This window comes from Carcharhinus amblyrhynchos, chromosome 34, assembly GCF_965287045.1.
Source record: "Carcharhinus amblyrhynchos chromosome 34, sCarAmb.v2.hapA, whole genome shotgun sequence".
Lineage (NCBI taxonomy): Eukaryota > Metazoa > Chordata > Chondrichthyes > Carcharhiniformes > Carcharhinidae > Carcharhinus > Carcharhinus amblyrhynchos.
In genome coordinates this window covers 17,398,640-17,416,027 of record NC_137357.1, presented here as the reverse complement: position 1 = coordinate 17,416,027, position 17,388 = coordinate 17,398,640, and the positions used below count along the sequence as shown (strand labels likewise).

General features: G+C 47.4%; 1 protein-coding gene across 1 annotated transcript in view; it reads right to left on the bottom strand.

The window, feature by feature from the left end:
• The window catches only part of arhgap25 (Rho GTPase activating protein 25), a 55,544-nt gene extending 45,049 nt beyond the window's left edge, over window positions 1-10,495 (bottom strand). The window contains exon 1 of the mRNA XM_080216818.1: window positions 10,324-10,495. Within this exon, the coding sequence (XP_080072944.1) occupies window positions 10,324-10,495 (172 nt within the window). The remainder of the gene's footprint in view (window positions 1-10,323) is intronic.
• Window positions 10,496-17,388: the final 6,893 nt, after the last annotated feature.

Below are 17,388 nucleotides of genomic sequence, written 5' to 3'. Positions count from 1 at the left end.
TCCCCACACCGATTGAAAGAGCTATACTGCACCTATCAGGAGGTCCGCACATCCCAACACCAGGGGAGTGCTTGAGAAAGGATATCCTGGCACTGGAGGGGGTGCAGAGGAGATTCACTAGGTTGATTCCGGAGTTGAGAGGGTTGGCTTATGAGGAGAGACTGAGTAGACTGGGACTATACTCACTGGAATTCAGAAAAATGAGGGGAGATCTGATAGAAACATATAAGATTATGAAGTGAAGAGTTAAGATAGAAGCAGGGAAGTTATTTCCATTGGCAGAAGAAACTAGAACTACGGGGCACAGCCTCAAAATTAGGGGAAGCAGATTTAGGACTGAGTTGAAGAGGAACTTCTTCACCCAAAGGGTTGTGAATCTGTGGAATTCCCTGCCCAGTGAAGCAGTTGAGGCTCCCTCATTGAATGTTTTTAAGGCAAGGATAGATAGATTTTTGAATACGAAAGGAATTAAGGGTTATGGTGAGCGGGCGGGTAAGTGGAGCTGAGTCCATGAAAAGATCAGCCATGATCTTATTGAATGGCAGAGCAGGCTCGAGGGGCCAGATGGCCGACTCCTGCTCCTAGTCCTTATGCATTTTTACAGCATGGAGACATTGTTGGAATGTCGCGAACAGGGCAGTGAACTTTCACACATTTAAGTAATACATGGACAATTCTACTAAACTCACATGGATGAACATTCCTCACTGAAAATGTACTGCAGCTAACTCTAGGTGCTGCGTTTCTGCAGCTCTATCTGGTTGCTGCGTTTCTGCAGTTATCTCTGGGCACTGTGTTTCTGCAGCTAACTCTGGCTGTTGCATTTATTTATTAGCCACAAGTAGGTTTACATTAACGCTACAATGAAGTTACTGTGAAAATCCCCTTGGCACAGTCAGTTGCAATGTGACCGCCATGTTACACAAAGCCAGTGTGCACAATGTAACATTACAGTCAAAATGAAAAGTTTAAGTTTCTTTATTAGTGTCACCAGTACGCTTACATTAACACTGCAATGTTAATGTAATGTTGGTGTGAAAATTCCCTACTTGCCACACTCTGGTGCCTGTTCAGGTACTGTGAGGGAGAATTTAGCAATGGCCAACGCACCTAATCAGCACATCTTTTGGACTGTGGGAAGAAACAGGAGCACATGGAGGAAACCCAAGCAGACGTGGAGAGAACATGCAAACTCCATACAGTCACCCAAGTCCAAAGTCGAAATTGGGTCCCTGGCACTGTGAGCCTAACCACTACGCCACCATGCTGTTCGGGCATAGAGAAAAATCAGCGACCCCTGGCCAACAGGCTAAATCTCCCTCTTTGTGAGGAAGAGGTTGGGAACACCCAGTTTCACCCTGCACCTGGCTGTGTTACTCCTGGGTGTATACTCTGTCCCTGGCTCTCTCGGTGGGCTATGTTATCCATGCAAAGCAACATTAAACCTCATCATCCTGCGTGCGATGCAGAAACGCCTCCAAGGCCCAAGATTGGATGAAGTATCATTGGATTCAATCCCTCCATGCTTCTGTGCCAGTTCAGTTTCTCTCTGAGGTGTCCCTGTGGAACTTCACCCAACAGAGCAAGAAAGATTCTGTTTTTTTTATGCTTCTATTGATTTCGAGAAGGAATTAGATATCGCTCTTCAGGCCAAAAGGATCAAGGGACATGAGGGAGAAGGCAGGAGATCAGGACACTGGATTTGATAATCAACCATGATCATAATGAATGGTAGAGCAGGCTTGAAGGGCCAAATGGCCTCCTCCTGCTTCTATATTTCAGTTCTAACCTCTTGCTGAAAGAAGCTGTAAAATAGCCTCCCATCCATTGACTCTGTCTACACTTCCTGCTGCCTCAGCAAAGCAGCCAGCATAATTCAGGACCCAACGCACCCCGGACACTCTCTCTTCCGCCTTCTCCCGACGGGAAAAAGATACAAAAGTCCGAGGTCATGTACCAACTGACTCAAGAATAGCTTCTTCCCTGCTGCTGTCAGACTTTTGAATGGACTTACCTCGCATTAAGTTGATTTTTGCACTATACCCTAGCTGTGACTGTAACACTACATTCTGCACTCTCTTGTTTCCTTCTCTATTAACGGTATGCTTTGTCTGTACAGCATGCAAGAAATAATACTTTTCACTGTACATTAATACATGTGACAATAACAAAATCAAATCAAAGAATGTTGACTGAAGTATAAGTAACAGACATTCACAGCACAGCAGCATGTCTGCACTGGTTAACAAGTAACTGTCCAACCTCACCTCACTTCCCAGCTCTTGGTATGTAGAATCATAGAAACCATAGCAACCCTACAGCACAGAAAGAGGCCATTCAGCCCATCGAGTCTGCACCGACCACAATCCCACCCAGGCCCTACCCCCATATACCTGCATATTTTACCCACTCCTCCGTCTAACCAACGCATCTCAGGACATTAAGGGACAATGGCCCTTCAACCTAACCCGCACATCTTTGGACTGTGGGAGGAAACCGGAGCACCCGGAGGAAACCCACGCAGACACGGGGAGAATGTGCAAACTCCACACAGACATTTTGGAGGGAGGTTACCGCACTTCTTCCAGTTATATGCAAGTGCTCTGGAAATGTTATTGGGATTTCTGCTTCAACTATCTTTTCAAGCAGTGAGTTCCTGATCCCCACCGAGCAAACCATCCCATTGAATACTCTCTCAACCTCTCAGCTCTCCCCCAAATCTTAACCCCCCTACCCCCCTCCCCCGCCCCCGCAGCTGGGCATGTCTCAAATAAAAGGAAATATGCCCTACTTATCTCATCTGCTGCCATGGTGATAAAAAACTGGGATTGAGTCAGAGCTACCTCCAATTTGATCAGCTGGTCGCAGACATATTGTTCAGAGAAAACCTGTTTTAAGAATATGTACAAGATAGGAATGGCACAGTGGTCAGCATTCCTGCCTCACAGTGCCAGGGACCTGGTTTTAATTCCGGCCTCAGGTCACTGCGTGTCATCTGCACATTCTCCCTGTGTCTGCGTGGGTTTCCTCCAGCTGCTCCGATTTCCTCCCACACTCCAAAGATATGTCGGTTCGGTTGATTGGCCGTGCTAAATTAACCCTCGTGTCCGGGGGATTAGCAGGGTAAATATGAGGGGCTGTGGGATTAGGGCCTGGGTGAGATTGTGGTCGGTGCAGACTCAATGGGCCAAACGAACTCCTTCTGCATTGCAGGGAGTCGACGATTCTATGAAAAGACACAGATGAGAAAATGGATGCCACAAGTCACCTGATGGCTGATACTGTAAAGCTGACCACTTCTCTGGAAGGTTTTGGGACACACACTCTCCCAATCCATCCACTCTTCCCCGATAACTAAAGGACAACATCCCAGTAAATCACCTCTCTACCCTCTTCTGGACAGTCGCATCATTTCGTAAGTGGGGTGATCGGAACTGCAGGCAGTACTCCAGCTGTGACCTGGCTAGTGTGCGTTCCTGACAGACCCTGCATACCTCCCTGCTCTTGTATTCAATTTCTCAGCTATTAAAAGTGCAGGCGCCCTCTTGACCACTTTACTCACCCGTCCAACCACCTCGGTTTTCTCAGTCAGGTGGTGATCGAGCGTAGGAGGAGTGTTGCGGCTCCAACCCTCAAGTGCCATCGAAATGACACTGAGCGTTGCATTTCTGTGCAGTATGATCAACCTTATCAAACTGAAAGAGCTGCGTTGGATGAAGTGATTTCTGAGATGGGCTGCAGAAGAGTTTCAGCTCAAACACAGGGATCTTCGTAGAAACATACAATCCTACAGTGCAGAAGGAGGCCATTCGGCCCATCGAGTCTGCACCAGCCACAATTCCACCCAGGGCCCTATCCCCATAACCCATGTATTTACCCTAGCTAGTCCCCCTGACAGTCAGAGGCAATTAAGCATGGCCAATCCAACTAACCCACACACCCTTGGAGTGCGGGAGGAAACCCACACAGACACGGGGAGAACATGCACCCTCCACCCAGAGAGACAAGCTGGGAATCGAACCGGGTCCCCAGCATTGTGAGGCAGCAGTGCTGACCACTGTGCCATCGTGCCGCCCCACCAAGTCAGGGGCTCAACCCTGGTGCAGTGGAGAGTACAGGGGGGCATGCTAAGGAGCAATACCAGGCGTACCTGAGAATGAGGTGTCAAGCTGGTGAGGCTATGACACAGGACTACTTGCGTGCCAAACAGCGTAAGCGGCAAATAATGGACAGAACTCCGGAATCCCACAACCAACGGGTCAAATCTAAGCTCCGCAGTCCTGCCACATCCAGCCGAGAATGGTGGTGGACAGTTAACCAACTCACTGGAGGAGGAGGAGGAGGAGGCTCCACAGATATCTCCATCCTCAATGATGGGGGGTCCAGCACATCAATGCAAAAGATCAGGCTGAAATAATCGCAACAATCTTCAGCCAGAAATGCCGATACATCTCAGCCTCTCCAGTGGATCCCAGCATCTCCAGTGCCAGTCTTCAGCCAATTCGATTCACTCCATGTAATGTCAAGAAATGGTTAAATTCATTGGATACCGCAAAGGATGTAGGTGACACAGTGGCACAGTGTTTAGCACTGCTGCCTCACAGCATTCGGGTCCTTGGGTCCTTTGCAAATTCTCCCCACGTCTGCGTGGCTTTCCTCTGGTGCTCCGGTTTCCTCCCACAGTCCAAAGATGCGCTGGTTAGTGGGATCAGTGGGGTAAATGGATGGGGTTATGATGGGGAGGGATGGCTAAAAGTGTTGGCCTAGGCAATGGTGCTCATCTCGCATTCAAAAAAAATTGTACTTATTGCACACTATTCAGTCCAGAACATTCACAAATCACAAACTATTCTGTCTGAAATATTTAACACACGTTGAATTTGGAGCACAAATAGGCCATTCGGCCCCTCGAGCCTGCTCCACAGCCATTCAGTAAGACCATGCCTAATAGCCCCCATGAGATCCAGGGGCAATCTCTCGTTGATCTCCCTGTGGGTCTCATTGTGTATGAGTTCCCCTTGTAACAGACAGTGGCCTGCCCAACCGGAACTACCTTCCTGAGCCATTTATAGGGCAGGCCCAGGACTGGGCCTGCTGAACTCCAGTCCCAGGCAGGGACTAGTGTGCATACACCACGATAGTGGCTTTACATTGTGTTTGGCAAATGAACCATTTTCCTTTCCAGCCGGGCTTCTGAAATCATTACATCTGATCTGGTTGTGAGTTCACCTCTAACATTCCTGCCAACCCACGTTCAAACTCTTGTTAACAAGAATCTATCTAGCTCTGCTTTAGAAAATAATCAAAGATTCTGCTTCCACTGTCTTTTGAGTAAGATATGGTGATGCTGGCGTTGGACTGGGGTGGGCACAGTAAGAAGTCTCACAACACCAGGTTAAAGTCCAGTAGGTTTAACTGGTGGCACGAGCTTTTGGAGCACTGCTTCTGCATCAGGTGAGTGGAGAGGTGGGTTCACAAACAGGGCAAACATAGACAAAGACTCAATTGCAAGATAATGGTTGGATTGCGAGTCTGAACAGGTAATCAAGTCTTTCCAGGTACAGATGGTGCGAGTGGAGAGAGGGATAATCACAGGTTAAAGAGATGTGCATTGTCTCAAGCCAGGACAGTTTTTACAAGCCCAGGCCAAATGGTTGGGTGTTACACAGAGTGTGTTATGAACCCAAGATCCTGGTTGAGGCCATCCTCATGTGTGTGTTTGAGGAAGAGCGTTCCAAAGGCTCGGAACTCTCTGATAAGAAAAACTTTCTCAACTCTTAAATGAGCAACTCTTATTTTCATTTACATCACACACTGTTTCTTTTCATTACATAACCATTGTGTCTGCAATGTTGACATGGACGCTCTGGTTCCAATGCAGATGTACCAACATCTGAAGAGAAATTGCATCAGACCTTCTTCAGAATTTCAGTTTCAAGACAAGTCTGTAAGTCTGCCTCAACTTGCCTCTGTCTCTCTCTGACTCAACTTTCTCCCTGTACGCAGAGCTGGAGGTTGCCTACTTACACCTTCCTGCCCACACTGAAGAGAAGCAAAGTACGAAACAGTGCAGAGGGAGACCATTTGCCCATTGCGGCTGTAATCAAATTGATGGCGTTCCCCGCTCTATAACTAACTCATTTCAGGGCGCTCTCCAATTCTTCTTTCAGGAATTCTCAGTTTGTGTCCTGAGAGATTCCTGAGCCTCTGGCCATTGGAAACACTTCCTTGTTGTGCTCTGCGCTATATGGGTCACACAAGTTTAAAAATCACACAAGCAGCTCTGAATAAGAAAGTTCTTCTTCTCAGATCCTTCACAGAAGGGCACTGTGATGACTTCAGCCAGGCTAATGAGGTTGGCTTGCGAGAGTATGAAGTACCTGAATGGTCCTAATTGATGGTTAAATCAGGGAGTCTCATGCTCCCTATTTAAAGCAGGTGTGTCAGACTCTCAGCCTGCATTCAGCAGGGAGCAACTGGAGAGCTGGCTGTGTCCAGATGTATGGTGTAAATGAAGTAACTTGGTGATGGGACTTACCCCTCCATGGAGTTATGACAGGCACCAAGCCCATTCATCTGGGCAAAACGCATTAAATCACTGGAAAAAAGATGATGTGGAGAAAGCTGGCTTTGGACTGGGCAGGGCACAGTCATAGTTCTCACAGCACCAGGTTGAAGTCCAACAGGTTTATTTAGAATCACAAGCTTTCAGAGCGCCACTCCTTCATCGATTTAGCTCGAACCTCCACTCACCTGATGAAGGAGCAGTGCTCCAAAAGCTTGTGATTCCAAATAAACCCACTGGACTTTAACCTGGTGTTGTGAGACTTCTTACTGGAAAAAGAGAGTGATCCACAGACAAGGAACATGCTGGGTCATGATAACTTGTAAAAACAATGATTTTAATTCTCCGAATTGCATTTCGTCAAAGCAACAAAATTACTGTTGTGCCCCCGGTCACTGTGAAATGTGCCAAGGTTCACCACAGCCTTATCCAACAAGACCGGCTGTTGAGTCACGTCAGAGTATATAACAGCGGATGATCATGACTTGGTCTAAAGGTCAGGCTTAGAGGGAGAGAGGTTGGGGGGGTGATTAAGACAGGGAATTCCAGAGTTTAGGATCCACACGGATGAGAGTGTGTCTGTCAATGTGAAGTGATACAAACTGGAGCACGCGCGAGTTGATGGCCGAGTGGTATTATCACTGGACTATTAATCCAGAAACACAGCTAATGTTCTGGGGACCTGGGTTCGAATCCCGCCATGGCAGATGGTGGAATTTGAATTCAATACAAAAAAAATCTGGAATTAAAAATCCACTGATGACCATGAAACCATTGTTGGAAAAACCCATCTGTTTCACTCATGTCCTTTCGGGAAGGAAATCTGCCGTCCTTACCCGGTCTGGCCTACATGTGACTCCAGAGCCACAGCAATGGGATTGATTCTCAACTGCCCTCCAAGAGCAACTAGCGATGGGCAATAAATGCTGGCCCAGCCAGCGACACACATGTCCTGCAAATGAATAAAACAAAAGCAAGGTGTAACACTGAGAGCTTGCAGAGATCGGGAGGGCTGAGGCCATGTAGGAATTTGAAAACAAGCATGAGAATTTCAAAATCAAAGCGTTGCTTAGATTAAGAGACAGAGTGAGGTGGTGAGCAGGAGGACGATAGGGAACAGGGTTTGGAGTGAGTTAACATACAGGCAGCAAGCAAAGTTGTGGATGCGTTCAGGTTGATGGAAGTGAAAAATGATCAAGTGGAAGGTTGAAAGGGTGAGCTCCAGAGAAGTCTGTGGACCCAAGATGTGAAAGGCTGACAAACAGGAGTTTCAGAGGTGGTGCTGGGTTCTGATTTCAGGCCATTCTGTCCGTCTTACTCATGGTGATGAGGAACAAAGAACAAAGAAAATTATAACACAGTAACAGGCCCTTCAGCCCTCCAAGCCTGCACCAACCATACTGCCCAATTTAAACTAAAACCCCCGATCCTTCCGGGATCATAACCCTCCATTCCCATCCTCTTCATGTATTTGTCAAGACACCTCTTAAAAGTCACAATTCTGTCTTTTAAAAAGCGTTTTAGACAGTAACATGGGTAAGATGGGTAGAGAGGGATATGGGCCAAATGATGGCAATTGGGACGAGCTGAAGGTTTTCAGATAAAGGGCGGTGTGGACAAGTTGGGCTGAAGAGCCTGTTTCCATGCTGTAAACCTCGATGACTCTATGAGTCAGTCTGTCAAAATTAGAAGAGGGAACTTAACAGAATGAGCAGAGAAGAAGGTTTTAGAATTAATTCAGGGGAAACTTCTTCACCCAGTACTGAGAATGTGGAACTTATGACCACAGCTAGTGGTTATGGTGAATATCGAGATGGATTTCAGGGGAAGCTGGAGAGACATATGAGGGAGAGAGGAATAGAAGGCTAGGGTGTTGGGTTGGCATGACGAGGGGGGCAGGGAGGAGCCTCAAAGCAGGGCATTGACACCAAGGCAGAGCAGACAGTTCCTGCATTGTGAATACTTTGTAATAATCAACTGCATTGATGTTGGCATCATGGGCTTATACATGTCGAAAGAGCACAGAAGGTCACTGTGCCATGAACTAGAGATCATCATAGAATCTCTGCAGTGCAGAATGAGGCCATTTGCCCCATCAAGTCTGCACTGACAACAATCCCACCCAGGCCCAACCCCATTGCCCCACATATTTACCCCGCTCATTCCTTTAACCTATGCATCTTGGGACATGAAGGGGCAATTTAACATGGCCAATCCACCTAACCCGCACATCTTTGGACTGTGGGAGGAAATCGGGGCACCCAGAGGAAACCCACGCAGACACGAGGAGAATGTGCAAACTCCACACAGATAATGACCCAAGCCGGGAATTGAACCCAGGTCCCCAGAGCTGTGAGGCAGCAGTGCTAACTACTGTGCCAGACCATGCCGCCAGAAGAAGGAAAGGGTAAGTTCAGCTGAGGTAAAAGTTAAAGTTTATTTATAGATCTCAAGAAAGGCTTACATTAACACGACAATGAAGTGACTGTGAAATTCCTGTCGTCGCCACACTCTGGCCGCTGTTCGGGTCAATGCACCCTAACCAGCACATTAGTCAAAGAAGTGAGCTTCAAGGCTGTTTCAAAATGGGGAGAGTGCATGGAAGGGTTGCCTGAATTAAGTGGCAGTCACCAAGATCGGACCAAAGGATGTGAAGGTGTGGATCTCCACAAGAGCTCAAAGAAATGCAACATGTTCTCTGTGCTACTGAACGCTGGGGTTGGAAGTGAACCATCGGATGTACAGTTCAGATGCACGTAACAGCAGTATATACAAGTATACCGTTCCTGTATTCACCCACAAGGGCTGTGTACGCAAAACGCCAAACACAGCAACATCTGAATGGTTGAGAAACTGAAACAACAAATGATGCAGCAGCTGTGGGCTCAGTGTTCAGTCTCTCTTCCATTCCATTTCTTATTCCCTCGCTTCTCTCACCATGCACCGGCAGGTGGACAGTACACCTTACAAATGGAATGCCAAAAGTCCCTTTCCACTCAATCGTTCCAAATCATTCGCACACGTCTCTACTCTAGGTTCCGTGCCAGAGGCGATGGGGGGGATAAGGGGGAGGGGGCAAAACAGCAGCACAGCTACCCAATCCCCAATCCTGTTAACACACACATTCCAGATAATTGCCCCTCGACCAATAATGCGGAGACCCAGCGTAACGTTCTGGGGACCCAAGTTCGGATCCCACCACGGCCGATGGTGACGTTCAAATTCAATTTTTTTAAAAAGTCCATCGACGACCATGAAACCATTGTCATCAAAAGCTATCCAGTCCACTAATGTCCTTGAGGGAAGGAAATCTGCTGTCCTTACCCGGTCTGGTCGACATGTGACTCCAGACCCGCGGCAAGTCCTCTTAACTGCCCGTTCAAGGAAGGGCAACTAGGAATGGGCAATAAATGCCAACCCAGTCAGCGACACGCACATCCGGTGAACAAAATACAGATAAAAAATGTAACACCTCTGACCCACAGTGTTAGCAGCCCTGGAATTCATTAAGCTCGCGAATTACATATTCCTCCCCCTTTTCCCTCTGACTGTCAAGTCTGTACCAATTTGCACAGAAATTTAGTGGGGAGAGAGGGAGGGGAACCCCAGCCTTGGCAACATGCTGACTTGTCTTTTCAACTCGTTTTCTAACCCACACGGAGCCAGGCAGGCTGGAAAGCAAGCTGAGGGTTGGAGATAGACAAGAAGGCAGGGACAGGGGAGCAACGGATTGAAGGATCAGCCCAGCAGTACAGTACCTATACGCCCTGTGTCCACCCTCAGGTTGAAATCCCAGACGTTGCGAGGTAGTTTCAGTGACATGGTCTCTCTCTTCTGAACGGGCGCTGCCTTGTCTTCAGGTTGTAAGCAGCTCCCCTCTGTGAAGGCAACTCCCCGGTGCAGTCTTTGCAGACGTCTGCCAGCCCACATCCTTGTTCCTGTGTAAGCTGCCTGTAACCAAACACAGGGCCAACATGTGCACAGCCAAAGGAAGGTGTCTGGCCCGCCTTGTGTTTCACTTCATGGTTCTTTATCTGAGGAAATAGATGGTCGAAGGGTGCTGTGGCCCAGATTTCTCTTCCCCGACCATGGAGCTATGGGTTCCACAGGGACAGATGGACCTGTTGCAATGCCTTCAGGAAGTTGCAAAGCAGATCAAGTTTCTTTGCAAATGCAGCTAAGTGGGTGTTTGTTTCACGTTGTTCTGGGAAGACGACATGATCATATCTGAGCTGCTCCGAGTCTGAGGCAGAGTGTGCTATACATACACTTCCTTCATACTCTCAGGTCTCTGTGCTGACTCTCAGTCTGACTACTTGAGTTTCAGAATGCTATTGCAAACATTTAATCAAATCTCAATGATAATGAGGGAGAGAGGAGGTGGATGGTACTCTTTAAAAATCACTGGGGCAGCAGGGTATCTCACAGGACCAGGGACCCGGGTTCGATTCCCCGGCTGAGTCATCGTCTGGGCGGAATCTGCACATTCTCCCCGTGCCTGCGTGGGTTTCCTCCAGGTGCTCCGCTTTCCTCCCACCGTCTGAAAGATGCGCTGGTTAGGTGCTTTGGCCATGCTAAATTCTCCCTCAGCGTGTACCTGAACGGATGTCAGAATGTGGCGACTCGGGGATTTTCATAGTAACTTCATTGCAGTGTTAAAGTAAACCGACTTGTGACACTGAAAAAACTAAACTGAAATCTGCTTCAGTAAGCCCTCCTATTTGAAACTGGACTACGCTTCTGATCCTCTTATCCCTGGCATCACAAATGTCGCTTAATGCTCCTCTCATTGGAGAATAAGAACTCGGAGCAGGAGTCGGCCATCTGACCCTTCGAGCCTGCTCCACCATTCAATAAGATCATGGCTGATTTTTTTCATAGACTCAGCTCCACTTCGCCACCCACTCACCATCACCCTCAATTCCTTTACTGTTCAAAAATTTATCTATCCTTGCCTTAAAAACATTCAATGAGGTAGCCTCAACTGCTTCACTGGGCAGGGAATTCCACAGATTCACAACCCTTTGGGTGAAGAAGTTCCTCCTCAACTCAGTCCTAAATCTGCTCCCCCTGATTTTGAGGCCATGCCCCCGAGTTCTAGTTTCACCCGGCAGTGGAAACAACCTTCCTGTTTCTATCTTAGCTATTTCCTTCTTGTCTCTGTCCCGCTGTTAATGAGAGTCTCATCCATTCTTTTATCGTCACCAGTCTCCACAATCCCACTGCCTGGCTGGCCTGTTTCCCTCCCTTCACCTCTGTGTCCTTAAAGCCAACCCAAAATTGGCCATGTCTGTATTCATATTGAACGCTACTCATTCGATCAGCCTTGGGCCTTGCCAATCCACATTGGCTCCTCGTGCACCAATGACACGATTCTCAAATTCATACCCTCCTTTTCAAACTCCTCACTATCTGTGTACATCCCTGCACTTCTCCAAGATAACAGTAACTCTGAATTCCTCCAGTTCTGGACGGTTGTCCATTCTGCAACATCTCTGCTTGATCACTGTTGTCCGTGTCATCAGCTGCCTCGGTACTAAGCTCTGGAATTCACTCCCTAAACATTGATACCTCCTGTGCCTCCTCATGTCACTTCACAAGTTTCTTATTTTTGATTTTATTTGAATAACTACTGATTGGTTCTACATAAACCATCTGAACCCCTTGATTAGATTCCAGTCTGTAACTCACTCTCTGGTAATATATATAAATGATTTGGAGGAAAATGTAACAGGTTTGATTAGTAAGTTTGTGGACGACACAAAGGTTGGTGGATTTGTGGATAGTGATGAGGACCATCAGAGGATACAGCAGGATACAGGTCGGTTGGAGACTTGGGCAGAGAGATGGCAGATGGAGTTTAATCCAGACAATGTGAGGTAATGCATTTTGGAAGGTCTAATACAGATAGGAAATATACAGTAAATGGCAGAACCCTTAAGAGTATACCTCGGCAAACGGATCTGGGTGCACAGGTACACAGGTCACTGAAAGTGGTAATGCAGGTGGAGAAGGTAGTCAAGAAGGCGTATGGCATGCTTGCCTTCATCGGCCGGTGCATTGAGTTTAAAACTTGGCAAGTCATGTTGCAGCTTTATAGAACCTTAGTTTGGCCGCACTTGGAATATAGTGTTCAATTCAGGTCGCCACACTACCAGAAGGACGTGGAGGCTTTGGAGCGAGTACAGAAAAGATTTAGAATGATGTTGCCTGGTATGGAGGGCATTAGCTATGAGGAGAGGTTGGAGAAACTTGTTTTGTTTCTCACTAGGATGACAGAGGTTGAGGGGCGACCTGATAGAAGTCTACAAGATTATGAAAGGCATGGACAGAGTAGATAGTCAGAAGCTTTTTTCCCAGAGTGGAAGAGTCAATTACTATGGGTCATAGGTTTAAAGTGCGAGACCCCCTGAATCCCTCGGTTAGATGCCGGTCAGTAATGCACTCCTGGGTATCTGTTATTCTGTATATAAACCATTCTGAACCCCTCGATTAGATTCCAGTCTGTAACTCACTCCTGGGTATCTGTTATTCTGTATATAAACCATTCTGAACCCCTGGATTAGATTCCAGTCTGTAACTCACTCCCGGGTATCTGTTATTCTATATATAAACCACCCCGAACCCCTCGATTAGATTCCAGTCTGTAACTCACTCCCGGGTATCTGTTATTCTATATATAAACCACCCCGAACCCCTCGATTAGATTCCAGTCTGTAACTCACTCCCAGGTATCTGTTATTCTATATATAAACTATCCCGAACCCCTCGATTAGATTCCAGTCTGTAACTCACTCCCGGGTATCTGTTATTCTATATATAAACCATCCCGAACCCCTCGATTAGATTCCAGTCTGTAACTCACCCCCGGGTATCTGTTATTCTATATATAAACCATCCTGAACCCCTCGATTAGATTCCAGTCTGTAACTCACCCCCGGGTATCTGTTATTCTATATATAAACCACCCCAAACTCCTCAATTAGATCCCGGTCTGTAACTCATTCCCAGGTATCTGTTATTCTATATATAAACCATCCCGAACCCCTCGATTAGATTCCAGTCTGTAACTCACTCCCGGGTATCTGTTATTCTATATATAAACCATCCCGAACCCCTCGATTAGATTCCAGTCTGTAACTCACCCCCGGGTATCTGTTATTCTATATATAAACCACCCCGAACCCCTCGATTAGATTCCAGTCTGTAACTCACTCCCGGGTATCTGTTATTCTATATATAAACCACCCCAAACTCCTCAATTAGATCCCGGTCTGTAACTCACTTCCGGGTATCTGTTGTTCTATATATAAACCATCCCGAACCCCTCGATTAGATTCCAGTCTGTAACTCACTCCCGGGTATCTGTTATTCTATATATAAACCACCCCGAACCCCTCGATTAGATTCCAGTCTGTAACTCACTCCCGGGTATCTGTTATTCTATATATAAACCATCCTACACCCTCGATTAGATTCCAGTCTATAACTCACGCCCGCGTATCTGTTAATCTATATATAAACCATCTGAACCCCTCGATTAAATTGCACTCTCTAACGCTTTCCTCGATATTTCTTATTAAGCGGTTCCTCGTGGATGGATCAGTTCTTGAGGCTGTAACAGAGATTTTCCTTCTCCCGAATGGGAGCTTTGCCATAAATGGTCTGGAAGTTTAAGCAGTGGAATGTGTGGATTTTGCCTCTGAGATCAGAAGCCTGTGCGTCAGCGCTGGCTCTGGTCAGTCTGTAGCCTGTTCATGGTACAGGTGCAGACGCCTGTGCGTCAGCGCTGGCTCTGGTCAGTCTGTTCATGATATAGGTGCAGAAGCCTGTGTGTCAGCGCTGGCTCTGGTCAGTCTGTCGCCTGTTCATGGTACAGGTGCAGACGCCTGTGTGTCAGCACTGGCTCTGGTCAGTCTGTAGCCTGTTCATGGTACAGGTGTAGAAGCCTGTATGTCAGCACTGGCTCTGGTCAGTCTGTCGCCTGTTCATGGTACAGGTGCAGACGCCTGTGTGTCAGCACTGGCTCTGGTCAGTCTGTAGCCTGTTCATGGTACAGGTGCAGACGCCTGTGTGTCAGCACTGGCTCTGGTCAGTCTGTAGCCTGTTCATGGTGCAAGTGCAGAAGCCTGTGTGTCAGCGCTGGCTCTGGTCACTCTGTTGCCTGTTCATGGTACAGGTGTAGAAGCCTGTATGTCAGCACTGGCTCTGGTCAGTCTGTAGCCTGTTCATGGTACAGGTGCAGAAGCCTGTGTGTCAGCGCTGGCTCTGGTCAGTCTGTAGCCTGTTCATGGTACAGGTGCAGACGTTTGTGTGTCAGCACTGGCTCTGGTCAGTCTGCAGCCTGTTCATGGTACAGGTGACTCTCCAGAGGTGAATATCCCATTATGGAAATGGAAAGCATTAGGAAGTACTCTCCCTGTTTCCCACACTTCTCTCCACTCCCTCCCAAATCTTTGTGAATGGCCACTTGTGCCAGGAGTAAAAATGTCCAGTATACAAATCACTGTTCTTCCATATATAAACCATCTGAACCCCTTGATTAGATTGCAGTAGATAGAATAACACTGGTACTGTTTAACCTGCAGATTTCTACCCAAGTGGCCACTGTTAAGTGTGATTTACGTGAGTAGGAGTGACTTGTTTCACATCTGATTCAGCCCCTTTGGTTGGTCATGACAAAGGTTTTAAAAAATGTATTTTTAAATGCCAATCTAAATATATATATCTATGCATATATAAATTTATTACTGTCACAAGTCGGCTGACATTAACACTGCAATGACGTAACTGTGAAAATCCCCTAGTCGCCACACTCCGGTGCCTGTTCGAGTACACCGAGGGAGAATTGCGCATGGCCAGTCCACCGAACCAGCACGTTTTTGGGACTGTGGGAAGAAACTGGGGCACCCAGAGGAAACCCACACAGACATAAGAACATAAGAAATAGGAGCAGGAGTAGGCCATCTCGCCCTTCGAGCCTGCCCCGCCATTCAGTAAGATCATGGCTGATCTGAAGTGGCTCAGTTCCACTTTCCTGCCTTCTCCCCATAACCCTCGATCCCCATGTCTGTCAAAAACCTATCTACCCGCGTCTTAAATATATTTAGCGAGGTAGCCTCCACCACTTCAACGGGCATGGGGAGAACGTGCAGACTCTGCACAGTGACCCAAGCTGGGAATCGAACTCAGGTCCCTGGTGCTGGGAGCCAGCAGTGCTAACCACTGTGCCACGATGTTGCCCCTTGCTGATAACAGGCCAATCGACACAGTTTTTCTTGAGTAAGTGAAATAATACACTTTTTTTCTCAGGGTTCGTAACAATATTAAAAATACCATAACACACACACACACACACACACACACACACACACACACATAGACACACACACGGATACTAGAAGCAAGGAGGTTGGAATCCAATATAAGTAAACAGAATATAGGATTCAGTCCTTTGCTTGTCTTTGAGTTGTCGATTCTGAGTGTTGCAGTTTGAAGTTAATTGATTTCCTATAGATTTCTACAGTTGACTTTGATAGTTTGAGGTAGTAAATACGAAGGTGCGAAAGAATTACATTGAGAAGCTCAACTGTGGTATCAAAGTGACGATGTCGGGGTGATTCAGGGAAAGGAGAGAAATGTTTTACATCTGTTTTGTCTCTGATTTGCGCCGATTAAAAATTCTATCCCAGCCTAGTTGGGAGGCAGCACCGCAGTGGTCATTCCGTGATTGGTGTCAACTTCATTGTTCATGATGTGATGTTCCTTCATCCGTAACAACCCCACAGAAAAACGGAAACAACACATCACCGGCAGGAACAGTAACAATGGGAAACTTGTTCTCAGGGCAATGGGGAGATGGTGGTCTGGTGGCATGGCGGGCATGTCAGGGGACTAATCATCCAGAGAGCCCAGTCTCATGCTCTGTGTTCAAATCCCATCAAGGCAGTTGGTAGACTTTGGAATATAATCCTGATTATAGTTACCGTGAAGCGAATGGTGATTGTTGTTGAAACCCATCTGCTTCACTGATGTTCTTGAGGGCAGAAAATCTGCTGTCCTTACCTGGTGTGGCCTCACACGTGACTCCAGGTCCACAGCAAATCATGCAGTTCAAGGGGAATTAGGCTAACAAATGCTGATCTCACCAGCAAGGAAAGAATCACGCTGGGAAAGAATCAGTTTGAAGAAAATGCCCACACACTTTGAACATCCTTCCCCTGTTTTCTTCAGACTTGCGTTGTTAAATATCCGACGCCGGAGTTAACGTTTAGCACCATCTGGTGGAACTTCCATGGCGATGCATTTGAGTGCATCGCAGTTGACTGAGAGAAACGTTTGCGAAACTCGGACCTGAAGGTGGCGAATTTCTTGAGAGTCTCTGAGTTAGTGTCGACGTGCAACAGAAGGCAGGAGTAGAGTGTGTGTTGCTGCACATGGGAAATGCAGAACTGGCTGTCACCCCCAGAACGTGGAGGAGAGTATAGAGAGCAGCACTAAAGTCAACACCCAACTGGGTGGCAAGGTGACACAGTAGTTCGCTTTGCTGCCTCACAGCGCCAGGGACCTGGATTCAATTCCCGGACTCGGGCGACTGTGTGGAGTTGGCAGGTTCTCCCCATGTTTGCGCGGGTTTCCGCCGGGTGCTCCAGTTTCCTCCCACAGTCCAAAGATGAGCGGGTGAGATGATTGGCCAAGCTAAAGTGTCCCTTAGTATCAGGAGGCGTAGCTAGGGTGGATGCATGGAGTTGTGGGGATGGGGCCTGGGTGGGAAGGTGGTTGGTGTTGATTCAATGGGCCAAATGGCCTCCTCCTGCACTGTA